We start from the raw sequence: 14,724 nt of genomic DNA on the forward strand, positions 1-14,724 counted from the left end.
ACACTCAGATAATACTTCTCAAAAGATATTTTCTTCCAGGTGATAGCATCTTACTCACTTGGGGCTTGCAAGTAAAAATTTACTTGAAATGTTGATTGATTTTTCCATTCTTGGATAATGTCACATTTTTTACTCTAGTCTATTCTTAGATATTCTTGAATAGTTAGAAATAACATCCAATTGGATGCTATTACATTTGAGATTACATTTTTTGATAGTTCTTGGCATCACGTTATGCTTGTCCACTTAAAAGTGTATTGTTTGTTAATTTCTATTAATAAAGTGATAACATAAGTAAAATGTCTCATTTAAATTTTTCTGTTAAAACTGAAATTAACCCTACATTCAATGTTCTTCTTAAGGTGGAGAAGCATTCTTTCTGGAGCGAGAAACTTAAAATTAAAATATAATTAATATATGTTATTAAAATATTAAAATTAAGGTATGTTCACTGCCTGGCTAAAGTTTATTAAGCAGGCAATTTGGAGAAAGGCAACGTTCTCAGCAGCATATGTGTTATGTGAAACCCACAGACCCAGGATTGAGATTGACAGACTTAACTCAATGAACAGAAATTATCAGGGAAACACTTCAGATCTAAATCAGCTCTATGTAAGAGCTGAAAGTTATAAATCACTTGAGAGTGAGTGTGTAGGGATATTGGTTCATTGGTTCATGAGGACACCCACTGCAACCAAATGGCTTGTTAGCAGTTGGATCCAAAAGACCCACAAAACAAAGGACTTGCATTCAGCTTGAGGAAGAACAAAAGCATTCAAACCTCTGCCCTGTGACGATTTTTCTTTTTAAGTTCTTCCAGCAGTTGCTGCTCTTTTGGAGGTTCATAGGTACTTCTGGGAATCTGAATAATGAGAGAAAAATAAGACTGAGACAACATTTGCCTGAAATATCAGAAAGCTCGTAAAACATATTCATTTATCTGTTTGAAAGGGTAATAGATAATATTTATGTCCCAACGAGGCCATGCCAGAGCTTATGCTCTTCACCAGTGCTCTCATCAACACTGTCCTTTATGAATCATGTGAACATATCCTATTCGTTTTCATATTCTTACAAATATTCCTTTTGCTGCTGTGAATTATCTATTTTAGGAACAAAGAATAATTTAATGTAGTTTTGTTTTGTGTTAAAAAGGGGGAAGCATGAGTTTATTCCATTTTTTTAAGACCATAATCCCATTAGACTCGGGGCAGAAGTAGCCCACTTAGTCCATCGAGTCTGCTCTGCCATCCACTGCAATCATAGTTGATCAACTCCATTTCTGCCCTTTCCCCATAACCCGTGTTTCTCTGACTGCTCAAAAATCTGTCTATGTCAACCTTGAGCATACTTAATGACCCAGCCTTCTGCAGTAAAGCATTCCACAAATATATTACCTCCTGAGAGAAGAAATTCCTCCTCATGTCTTTGGTAAATGTGCACCCCATTATTCTGAGATTATACCCTCTGGTCCTAGATTCTCCCACAAGGGAAACAGTCTTGCTGCATCTGTCGAGTCAAAACCACCTAAGAATCTTGATCTTTCAAAAAGGTCACCTCGTTACTAAAGTCCAATGAGTACAGACTCAACCTGCTCAACTACTCCTCATAAGACAGTCCATCTGTGGGTGGGATTAACCTAGTGTACCTTATCTGGACCAGTATATCTTTCCTGAGATATGGGCCTCAAAACTGTTTAGAGTATTCCAGTTGTAGAATGTGCCATGTATAGTTTTAGTGAGTCCTTCCTATTTTTGTATTGCATTCCCTGTGAAATAAAAGCCAACTTGAACTTGTATGCTAGCTTTTGTGATTTATGCATGAGGAATCCCTAATCCTTTTGTGCTGTAGCTTTCTGCAGTCTTTCTCCATTTAAACAGTATTTAGCTCTCTATTCTTCCTGCTGAGGTGCATAATCTCATTGATTCCTGCAATATATTCCATCCACCAAGTTTTTGCCTACTCGTTCAACCCTTCTATATCTTTCTGCCGACTCTTTGCGTCAGTGTCAGCACTTGCCTTCCCAGCTGTTTCTGTGTCATCCGCAAACAAAAACAGACATTGCTAGAGAAACTCAGCAGGTCCGGCAGTATCTGTGTAGAGAAAGCAGAGTCAGTGTTTCAGGTCTAGTGATCCTTGTTCAGAACACCTGCCAATATTACCTTCTCATATCTTATTTAAGTCATGTATGTTATAAATAATTATGACCAGAGCGCAGATCCCTGCAGTACTCCAATAATCAAGAGTTGCCATCCTGAAAATAACGCCCTCCCCATCTCAAATCTCTGTCTTCTATTAAAAACCAAAAGAACTGCAGATGTTGTAAATCAGGAACAAATTCAAAAGTTGCTGGAAAAGCTCAGCAGGTCTGGCAGCATCTGTGAAGAAAATATCAGAGTTAACGTTTCCGATCTGGTGACACTTCCTGTCTTCTATTAATTAGCCAATCCTCTTTCCATGCTAATATATTACCTCCAATATCATGGTCTCTTTTCTTACTAATGCGTTCTGAAAATCCAAATATATTACATCCACTGCTTCCCCTTCATCTACCCTGCTTGTTACCTCCTCAAAGAATTCTAAAAAAATTGTCAGGTATTGTTTCCCCATTGTGAAGCCATACTGACTCTACTTGATCATATTATTCATTTCTAAAAACTCTGCTACTATATGTTACAATAGACTCTAACATTTTCCTGATTACAGATGTTAAGCTAACTGGTGGCTAGTTACTTGTCTTTTTTGTCGCCTTCCCTTTTTAAATAAAGGTGTTTCATTGGCAGTTTTCCAATCCTCTGAGACTTGTCCAAAACCTAAGCATTCCTGGAAGATTACTATCAGTATATCCACCATCTCTGGAGCTACTCCTTTCAATATCTAAGGAAGTATCTCATCAGGTCCGTGGAACTTCTGGTCTTTAGTCCCATTGGTTTCTGTAGTACTTTTTTTGCGATAGTTGTATTTGTTTCTTCTCCTTCTTTACACTTCGATTATTTTATATTTTTAGAATACTATGAATGATTTCTAGTGTGAAGATTCTCTCAGGGGCGTATGTTCACTTTGGTCTTTCTCTTCCTTTTTATATATTTAAAGAAGTTCTTGCTGTCTGTCTTACAATGTATATGGGTGACATGGATGCTGAGATAGAAAATACAATAGCCAAATTTGCAGAAGACATTAAAATAGGCGGGGAAATAAGTTGTAATGGAAAAATAAGAAATTTACAAATGGCAATGCATAGTTAAGGTGAATGGGCCAATGAGGCCAATTACGGTGAATGGGCAGATGAAGTTTAATGTGGATAATTATGTGCTTATTTATTTAGTGAGGTTGGAGGAGTAGAAAGGTAATTTATTACCTAAATGGGGAGAAACTTCAAAATAATTCCATGCAGAGGATTCTGTGTGTCTTTGTGGTGACTCACAGAAAACTAGTTTCAGGTACAGCAGGTAACAAGGAAGGCAAATGAAATGTTGGTATTTATTGCTAAAGGAATGGTGTAGAGATGTGGGGAAGTGTTGCTTCAACTGTACAAGGCATTAATGAGACTGCACCTGGAGTAATCTGTACAATTTTGGTCCTCTTACTTAAGGGGGGATGTAGTTATATAAGAGGCAGTTCAGAGGAGATTTACTTGATTGATTCCATCGATGAGGATTTTGTCTTACGAACAGAGATGAAGCAGTTTAGATCTATACTCTCTGGAGTTTAGAAAAATGAGAGGAGCTCTAATTGAGGTATAGAAAATGCTAAAGGTGTTGACCAAGTAGACATAGAAAAGATATTTCCTCATGGGGTAATCTTGAATGAGAACTTATTGTTTAAGGATAAGCAGCAGATTTAAAACAGAGACAATTGAAATGACTTCACTCAAAGAGCCATGAATCTGTGTAATTCACTACCTCAGAGTGCAGTAGATGTTGGGACATTGAGTAAATTTAAAAAGGAGATAGGCAACTTTTTAATCAGTAATGGGTTGAAGAGCTATGGAGAGGAGGCAGGAAAGTGAAGTTGAGGCCAAGATGAGATCAGCCATGATTGTATCAAATGGCTTGAGGGGTTGAATTGTCTACTCCTGTTATTTCCTATGCTCTCCCTTGTTGTTATTTTTATGGTTGTCTTTGTTGGTTGTTAAAACTTTTTCAACCCTCTGACTTAGCACTTTGCCTCATTGTGTGTTTTTGCTTTCAATTTGATGCTATCCTTAACTTCTCTGGTTAACAATGGTTGGTTTATCCCCTTCCTAGAATATTTGTTTCTCACAGGGATATGTTGTTGTGAGCCATTCGTAAATGTCTTCCATTGTTCCTCAAATGTTTTTGCTCCTAAACACTTTACTAGTTCACTCCAACCACTCTTACCTAACTACTTTGTAATAACACTTATTTAAGTTTCCTAGCACTTTTTTTAGTTTTTCATTTCTGTCCCATATCTCTACTTTTTACTCCACTGGAAATATCTTCTCTTCAGGTATTAATTCAATTCTCTTTTGAAAGTTACTATTGAATATTACAGTAAAGTACTGCTGCTTCCACCACCCTTTCAGGCAGCTATTTTCATATCATAACAATCCATTGCATTAAAAATTTGCTCCCATCATAACTCTGTTCCTTTAGCACATCAACTCAAATCTATCATCAATCCCTTCTGCCAGTGGAAATAGTTTCTATTAATTCTAATAAAACTTCTCCGACTTTGAACACCTCAATCAAATTTCCAATGCACCATCTCTGTTCAAATGAGTTTCTCCACATAACTGAAGTTTCTCATCCGTGGTACCATTCTAGCAAATCTCTTTTGCATGCTCTCCAAGGTCCTGACACCTTCATTAAGTGTTGTGCCCAGAATGAAACAGAATAAAGTCAAACTGAAGTTGTGTCTTGTAAATTTTTATACTCTGTGAAAAGCATGTAGGATACTTGATGTTCACAGATTTCCCATTTTGTCCTACCACGATCCAACATTTGTGTATATACATCCTCATATTTTTCTGTTCCTGCATCCTTAATAATTGTACCATTGAGCTACTATTGCCTCTCCTCATTCTTTTTACCACATTGTATCATTTCATTCCTCACTGCATTAAATTTCATCTGCCATATATCTCTCCATTGTACTATGTCCTCCCTAGGTCTGTTACTATCTTTACCAGTGTTTTCTATATTTCAGAGTCTCATGTCACCTACAAACTTTGAAATTATCACCATGTACCCAAGTCCGGTTCATAAATATGCACATAAGAGAGCAAAATGCTGCAGAATAATTTATGGTTATATCAGCCAAGCCTGAAAAACAATTGTTGACTGTCACTCTTTGTTTTCCGTTCCTTAAATAGCCAATAAACATTGCCATTCTCCCTTTAATCTCATGGGTTTACTTTGGTTTATAAATCTGTGGCCTTCCATGCAATAAATGAGCAACAGAAAGTTTTTTTTAATACAGATGTCACACATGTGCCATTTCTGGCATCTTGGGACTTGGTCACCCATTGAGACCAGGTACACTAATACAGCGCAACATTAGAAAGCAGTTTAGCTATTTTAGGTGTTCCAAGAGGGTGCAGCAGTCTTAAAAGCACTGATGTGCCAAGCTAACCAGCGAGGCCCTGCTGACTATTGTTGTCTTCAAGCTATTTCATGAATCAACAGTTTAGAGATCACTGAAGGGGAAATTTATTCAAGGCCTTGAAGGTTTAGAATTGTAGGTGTTTTCCTCGTTAACCTGTCCTGGAGCAGGTGGAACTTGAACCCAGGACTCCTGGCTCAGATGTAGGAATACCACCACTACACTACAGACAGTTTAGATTTGTAACCTTTGAGGTAGAAATAGTTCATAGCATCATTCAAAACAAATGTCACAGCTTTAAGCAAAGATGACAGAAGCAAGCTTAGAACAAGAAAAGGTCTTTGAGCCTTATATTCAATACCTCCACAGTTTCAGGATGTTTCCGTCAACCACAGAATATTCCCTTGCTGATGATCCATGTCAGATTAAGCAACACTATTTTCTAACAAATGCTTTGCTAAATTCGTCTTTGCAGTAAACTGCACTTTTTATTATTTTAATGCAGATGATATCAGTGGTGCACCTTTCTCACTGTTCCTCATTCAGTATGTTGCTGGCTCATTATCTTTATTTTATACAGCATAAAATCTGCCAGGCTCTAGTGAAAGAGCAGTGTAAGAGATAAAGGCAGTTCTTTCGAAGAAAGACAGATTGCTGATGATAAGATGAACTAAGGTCATCTTAAGTTTTAACTGCACACCTTAAGATCGCTAAGATATAGATATTTTCCATTATGTATCATTTTGCCCAATATGGTCTACTACTGCTGCCTGTCTCTAGGATACTTGGAGGTTACAAACCATAGACCCATAGAAACGATACAGCACAGAAGTGTGCCATTTGGCCCATTTTGTCCATGCTGACCCAGTCACCCAGGTGCCCTTTCTAACCCATCTTCCTGCAGATGGCCCATAGCCCTGCAGCTTACAGCACTTAAGGTGCAGATCCAGGTATTTTTAAAAAGACTTTAGGGTCTCTGCCTCCACCACCAACTCAGGCAGCGAATTCCTGACACTCACCACTCTCTGTGTAAAAAGAAGTTTTTCCTCACCTCCCCTCTCATCCTTAGCTTGAATCTATGATCCCTAATTTTTGAACTCTCTGCTGAGGGAAACAAGTTCATCCTGTCTACCCCTCAATTTTGTGTAACTCAATCATATCACCCCTCAGCCTTCTCTGTTCCAAGGAAAACAACCCCAACCTCTCCAGTCTCTCCTCATAGCTACAATTCTCCAGCCCTAGCAACATTCTAGTAAATCTTCTCTGCACTCTCTAGAGCAATTACGTTCTTCCTGTAATGTGGTGACCAGAACTGCACACAGTACTCCAGTTGTGGCCTCACCAGTGTTTTATACAGTTTCATTATTATATCCCTACTTTGGTATTCTATATCTCTGCCAATGAAAGACAGCATTCCATGTGCATTTTTTACAACCTTATCTATGTACTTTGCTCCATGAGGGACCGCTGCACTTGCACACTAAGATCTCTAACTTCATCTAGTCCTGTCAGTATATTCTCACTTATTCTGAATTCCCTTTTACTGTTTGACCTCCGTAAATGCATTACCACACACTTATCAGAATTAAACTCCACCTGCCACTTTCCTGCAAACTCCACCATCCCAGCTCTATCATTTTGGAGCTTACAACTATTCTCTACACAATGAACTATGCAGCCAATTTTTGTGTCATCTGCAAATTTCCCAATTGTAGCCCACACATTCAAATCCAAATCATTAAGTACAAAACCAACAGCAGGGGTCCTAACACTGATCCCTGCAGAACACCACTTGAAGTAGCCTTCCATTTGCAAGGGCAGCCATCGACCATTACTCTTTGTTTCCTATAACTAAGTCAACTTTGGATTCAATTTGACACAACAACCTGCATCCAATGAACTTTTACATTTTTGACCAGTCTGACCTGTGGAACCTTGTCAAATGCCTTACTAAAATCCATGCAGACAACATCTACTATACTACCCTCATCAATCTTCCTTGGTGCATCCTCAAAGAATTAAATCAAATTTGTAAGGCATGACCTTCACTTAAAAAACCACACTGACTATCTCTGACTAGTCCATGCGTTTCTAAGTGACAGTTTACCTGAGCTCTCAGGACTGATTCTAACAATTTGCCTACCACGAAAATAAGACTGACTGGGCTTTAATTGTTTGGCATTTCTTTTGTACGGGTTGTAGTAGGAGAGTGAAGTTTTACGGCCTGTTGACTGTAGCTGTCCGTGTTACTCCTGGTCACGCAGTATATCTATGCAATGCAACATTTATCCTGCTTACAATTGTCAGTGCCTCACAGCACCCACAATGAATGGACCTTTGGGAGAGAACACTGATGGGTCTCCTCATGCCTCAACAAGTCACTTATGCTCAGCCATGCTGTTTCCATCACAGAAATCTGACACAATGATTGTAAATATAATTTTAACAGACCTTTGAATTTTGTTGCAATCAACAATGAAGCTTTTGAGTATCATTAGCTAATTTCCTAATAAGAAAGTTGTTTACTTAAATTGAATATTGTTCAGAAGTTACCTGCTACTGGGGATGCTGACAATTATGCAGATTTCTCAGTATTGTTGACTTTGAAGAACATTGTTTATGAAACAGCACAGGACTCAGGTGCACAAAGAGCAATTATAATAAGATGTTACAGAAGATGTTACTTGTGTAGCACCTTTCATACTCTTTGGATGTCTCAAAGGGCTTTATAGCCAGTTATGTCCTCCTTACGTGGAGTCAATGTTGCAATAACCAGTGAATGCATTGGTCTTGGGTTCTTATGGTACAGTGGTAGTGTCCCTACCTCTGAGCCTGTAAGTTTGGACTCAAGTCTCAGAGGTGTGCCATAGCATATCTGCACAGATTGGTTAAAAATATTTTGAATGCATTGGGTAATACTAAAGCAGGCTGGTGTAGACTTTAATTATCTCACTTTGACTAAAATTTCTCTCGAACAAAATCTAAATTATCAACGTTTTGTTAGAAATCACACGACACCAGGTCCTCAGGTTTATTTGAAAACACAAGCTTTTGGAGCCTCAGTCCTTCTTCAGGTGTTAGTGAGTGAGGTAGTATCAGACGCAGAATTTATAAGTAAAAGATCAAAGTGTCACACCATTGATGAGGATGCACTAAACAAACCTAAGATTTTGTTAAATCTTTAATCAGTTAGAAGGTTTTACTTGATTAATATGTATACGTAAATCCCAAAATTCCTTTCAAGTCACAGTCCTGAGAAAACTGAAGGTTTTATCAGTGTAAAGAAGAGGTGACGTTTTAGGTCAGACAATGCATGTTAGGGGTGAGACCTTGTTTAGACTCTGTTTGTGTTTTAGTTTGGAGTCAGGCTGGTTTTATTTCTAAACTAAGAATTTATAAAATGCCATATTGACTGAATATCTATAAATTGTGGGCTCTTTGAATGAACATGAATCTATGGGGTGAATTTGTATTTGCAGATACATTTTATTTTGTTCAAAGAGCCCACAATTTATAGACATTCAGTCAATGTGGCGTTTAAAAATTCCTACTTTAGAAATAAAACCAGTCTGACTCCAAACTAAAACACAAACAGTTTCTAAACAAGGTCTCACACTGAACATGCACTGTCTGACCTAAAATGTCACCTCTTCTTTACACTGATAAAACGTTTAGCTCTCTCAGGACTGTGACTTGAAAGGAATTCGGGGATTTACATATACATATTAAACAATTAAAACTCTCTAACTGATTAAAGATTTCACAGCATCTTAGGTTTGTTTAGTACATCCTCATCTGTGGTGTGACCCTTTGACCTTTTACTTATAAATTCTTTGTCTGATACTACCTCACTCACTAACACCTGAAGAAGGACTGAGGCTCCGAAAGCTTGTGTTTTCAAATAAATCTGTTGGACAAGGACCTGGTGTCATGTGATTTCAGACCTTGTCCACCCCAAACCAATACTGGCACCTCCACAACATTTTGTTGTAATCTTGTTTGTTGAGTTCTGTTGGTGTTGAGATCTAAATTTATCACCCAGTCAAAACAACTGGAGCAGAAAAAGATTATAAATTATTTATTAATTTTATTAATTTATAAATAAAAGTTAATTCATTGTGACTTGCACAAACTTGTGGCCTACATGACAATGGTGGCTACACTCCTAGAGTGTTTAGTTGTGTTATCATCCCAGCTGATGGTACTGCTGGACAAATTAGATCCCAGAATGAAACCTGGTTTGATAGATAATATGCTTAATTTAGCACTTTCTACGGGTGGTTAGTAATTGAAACTTATTCACACAAGGCTGTAAATGTTCATTCATAACTGACATAAGTTTGTTACACAAAAGAAAAAAAAGCAAATCAAGCAATATAGATATTGAAAAGAATTACGAAAGCATAAACAGCAAAAGTTTCAACCTGTTTCCCAGTGTATGGTGTACAGAGGCTCATGTCCAGAGAAATTATCCTCCTTTCTCAACTCTTTAAATTTCTACTTAACTGATTCTTTCAAGCTTTTTCTTCTGTGCCCTACAGAAACAACATTATGATTGCTTTCAGAGTCTATGGGCATCAATCTTTCATAATTCTGAGGGTCTAAACTTTTTCATTCCTAACAACTTAAAGACTCATTGGATTAAAAACTCCACGGTGTTGAACACATTTCTTGTTGAGGTGACTGGTTCCTCTGAATTGAGTTTTTGTTCTGAACAGAACTGAACAAGATTCTGAACAAGAGTCATGTCAAACACCAAATATCAACTTTGTTTCTCTCTCTATAGATGCTGCCAGACATGCTGAGTTTCTCCAGCATTCTCTGTTTATTTCAGATTTCCAACATCTGCAGTATTTTTGCCTTATTCTTGGAATAAATTGAGTATTCTGCTCTGAAATCAAAAACAAAACTAATGACTTTGTTCCATATACTCCACCTGTCACAAACTTAGTAGTATAAACTTTTTATCCATAAACACTATGGGGGTTCTCCCAGGCTCTTGATTGCAATTGCATTGTTTTCATTAATGATGTATTCATGTCACTGTTCTAGAATGACTTTACGACCTTGTAAGAAAGATCTTCAGAGAACTGACAAAACTCCCTCTACCTATATTTTAATATCTATTTTCCAAAAATGATAAAAATAAAAAATATATTTTTCATTTCCATTGTGTGAAATACTTTGAAACAGTGCCTGATAGGTATTATATAAAGGTTCAATTTTCTTTTGCAATGGCCAAATCTTATTAAAACAGGATTTGATCCAGCATTCTGTCTTAAGGAGCCAATAGGCCTTAACCCAAATCATAGGCCACCATCAAACTTGACAAAAGTGGTAGGAAAAAATGAAACAAGTCAACAGTTGATAAATAGTTAAAATCTATAAATTATATGAGAAAAGTAGAAGTAAGCAGTCCTATACTTCTGACATCTTGGGAAGGAATGTATTATAGTAAGAACAAGAGACAAAGAGCTGGACAATGTCCAGGATGGCATTTATCACTGTAGGAAATGTGCCTAAAAAAGTTGTAGAGGTGAGGTCATTGAAAATTTTTAAGACAGAGGTGGATAGATTCATGTTAGGTGGGGAAATGGAAGGTTATCAGGGGTAGATGGGAATATGGAATTTGAAACAAACAGATCAGTCTTATTTGAATGATGGAGCAGGATCAAAGGGCCAAATGGTTTTCCTCCACATTTATTTCATATTTCCACCGGAGAAATGAGGAAAGAAAATTCAGATGTAGACAGGTCAAACAGATTGATGGAATTCTGACTTACTCAGAACACTTTACATCATATTTATATTAAAATAGCAGTTTTCACAAACGAGCTACAGAACATAGAATAAGTGAGAAGAAATTAGACAGTTGTCATGAACTGAGGCTTGTGGTAGACAATGATGGCATGTTGTTTTGAAGTATATGTTGAAAGAGTCAAAGGCTTTGGAGATGTTCAAAGCAATTACAGAAAACTTGAAAAACAGGTTTCAGATGGATTTATGCAGATGTGAGGGTAATGGAGATAGTTAAAACACTGACACTGATCACAAGTTTTAGGGGAAAAGTGAACAGAAGCAAATGTGCAAGGAGAGGAAAAGGTGAATGGAAGTAGGAGAGAAGTTGAAGAGATCACAGAATCACTACAGTGTGAAAGCAGGCCATTCAGCCCATGAAGTCAACACCAACCCTCCAAAGAGCATCACACTGCTACCACTGCATTTCCCATGGCTAATTGAGCTGGCCTGCACATCCCTGGACAATTTAGCATGGCCAATCCACCAAAACCCACATATCTTTGGACTGTGGGAGGAAACCAGAGCACCTAGAGGAAACCCACACAGGCATGGAGAGAATGTGGAAACGCCACACAGACAGTTGTCTGAGGGTAGAATTGAACTCAGGTCCCTGGTGTTGTGAGGCAGTTGTGCTAACCGCTGATCCACCACACAGCCCCCTATCCCAGATGGGATAGACAAGGATAACACAGTGTGGAGCTTGAGGAACACAGCAGGCCAGACAGCATCAGAGGAGTAGGAAAGTTGATGTTTTGGGTCGGGCCCCTTCTTCAGAAATGGGAGAGGGGGAAGGGAGCTCTGAAATAAATAGAGAGAGGAGGGGTGGGGCTGGGGAAGGTAGGTGGGATGGTGATAGGTGAATGCAGGTAGGCAGTAGTGGGAAATGGCCTAAATTGACATTACTAATTTCAAAATCTCCCCGCCCCCAGCCTTATCCCTGACCAACCCTCCCTCTCATCCCCGCCTACTTGACCTGACACAACCTGTCCATCTTCTCTCCCACCTATCCACTCCTCCCACTTCACTGACCAATCCCCACCACTCTGGTTATCGCGTTATAGCAGAACCGCTGTGCTGTGTACAATTCTGGTTGCCCTGCAAACGAAGATTGTTGTTAACATAGAAAGACTACAGAAAAAAATTACAAGGACGATGTTGGGACTGGAGGGCTTGAGTTATAAGGAGAGGCTGGATAGGCTGGGACCTTTTCCCTGGAGCATCAAAGGCTGAGGGTTTATGTTATAGAGGTTTATGAAATCATGAGGGGCATAGCAAATGTCTTCTCCCAGGGTAGGGCAGTCCAAAACTAGAGGGCATGGGTTTAAGGTGAGAGGGAAAAGTTTTAAAAGAGATCTGAGGGGCAACCTTTTCACACAGAGGGTGGTGTGTGCATGCAATCAGTTGCCAGAGAAAATGGTAGAGTCAGGTACAAATGCAACATATAAAAGACATTCGGACAGGAACATGAATAGGAAAGATTTAGAAGGATATGGGCTAAATGCAGGTAAATGGGACTAGTTCAGTTTGGGATACCTGGTTGGCATGAACGAGTTGGACCGAAGCATTTGTTTCCACGCTGCATGACTCTATGAGTCTATGACAAGGAAACCTCCTGATAACGACGTACCGGTCAATTACTGCCCATCTAACTACTCTCAATCATCAGATGGAAGGGGGTCATCAACAGTGCTTTCAAGTAGCACTTGCTTTGTAATAAACTGCTCACCAACTCTCAGTCTGGTTTATTTGACATTAAGGAGCCCTTGGAAAATTAGAGTCACTTCGAATCAGGGAGAAATTCCATACTGGGTGTAGTCATATCTAGAACTAAAGAAAGACAGTTGTGGTCATTGAGATCAGTCATATCAGCTCTAGAACATCTTGCCAGGAATTACTCAGGGTAATGTCCTAGGCCGAACCATTTTCAGCTGCTTTGGCAATGACCTTCCTTCCATTAGGTTAGAAGTGGGGATTTTCACTGATGATTGCATAATGTTCATCATCATTTGCAACTCCTCAAATATTGAAACAGTCCACATCCAATGAAGCAACAACTGGACAATATCTAGGCTTGAGATGACAAGTGGTAAGTGTCACCTGTCAAATGGCAGGCAATGAACATCTCCAATTAGACAAAATTCAACCATTGTCCTTTCACTTTCACTGACACGCTAGGGTTACAATTGACCAGAAACTGTAACAGTGAGTCATAGGCTAGGAGTCTTGCAAGGTATAATCAACTCCTAATTCCACACTGTCAATCCACCACAAGGCATAAATTGATGGAATATTTCATAAAACCAAAAGGTTATGTACAGAAGTAGGCTGTCCAGTGCATTAATTCTACAGATTCCCTACAGTCTGAGAAAAGAAATTCCTCCTTGTCTCTGTCATCAATGGGCGAACCCCTTATTCTAACGGGCCGTCTGGTCCTAAACTGTTCCATAAGAAATAGGAACAGGAATCATGTCTGATCCACTATTTCTCACATCTTTTTTACCCTTTCCTCATAACTCTTCGTTCTCATACTGATCAAGAATATATCTACCTCTGCCTTAAATATACATAAGGACTCTGCCCCCACAGCTCTCACTGGGTAAGGAGTTCCAACAATTCTTAACCCTCTGAGAATCCCTTCCTCATCTCAGTTTTAAATTTGTGCCCCTTTATTCTGAGACTATGCCCTCTGGTCCTAGATTCTCCTGTGATGGGAAACATCTCTCAGCATTTACCCTGTCAAGCCCTTAAGAATCTTATATGAGATCATTTCTCATTCTTCTAAATTTCCATGGATAGTCCCAACCTGCTTAATCTTTGCTCATAAGACAATCCTTCCATGCCAGGGATCATCCTAATGAACTTACCCCAGACTGCTTCTGATGAAATGATATATGTCCTCAAACAAGGGGGCCAAAAACTGCTCACAGTACTCTAGATGTAGTCACACCAGCACCTTGTACAGTTCTACAAGGGAATAAAACATTTTAGCATCTACCCTGTCAAGTCCTTTGAGAATCTTGTATGTTTCAATAAAGTTGCCATTCATTCTTCCATATTCTGATGAGTACGGGCTCAACCGACTCAACCTCATCCCTTCATACCTGCTATCAGCCTAGTGAACCCTCTCTAGGACTACCTCCACTATATCTTTCTTCAGATAAGTGCCAGAAGACATGCCAAGAGCAGTAGCAGGCATACATAAAAATGAGATGTCAACAAGGCGAAACTACAAAACAAGACTACTTGTCTGACAAACAGCATACACAGTAAGTGATAGACTGAGCTAAGGGGTCCCACAACTAACGGATCAGATCTAAACTCTGCAGTGTTGCTGCATCCAGTTATGCATGGCGGGCTGCT

At 38.8% G+C, this 14,724-nt stretch overlaps 1 protein-coding gene across 4 annotated transcripts in view; it reads right to left on the reverse strand.

The window, feature by feature from the left end:
* Window positions 1-14,724, reverse strand: part of cfap99 (cilia and flagella associated protein 99) — a 138,424-nt gene that overhangs the window by 58,548 nt on the left and 65,152 nt on the right. For all 4 annotated transcript variants that reach the window (XM_048594488.1, XM_048594480.1, XM_048594475.1 and 1 more), the window contains one exon: window positions 782-862. In XM_048594488.1, coding sequence (XP_048450445.1) covers window positions 782-862 — 81 coding nt within the window. The remainder of the gene's footprint in view (window positions 1-781; window positions 863-14,724) is intronic.

The sequence above is a fragment of the Rhincodon typus genome, chromosome 3 (assembly GCF_021869965.1).
Source record: "Rhincodon typus isolate 14 chromosome 3, sRhiTyp1.1, whole genome shotgun sequence".
Taxonomy (NCBI): domain Eukaryota; kingdom Metazoa; phylum Chordata; class Chondrichthyes; order Orectolobiformes; family Rhincodontidae; genus Rhincodon; species Rhincodon typus.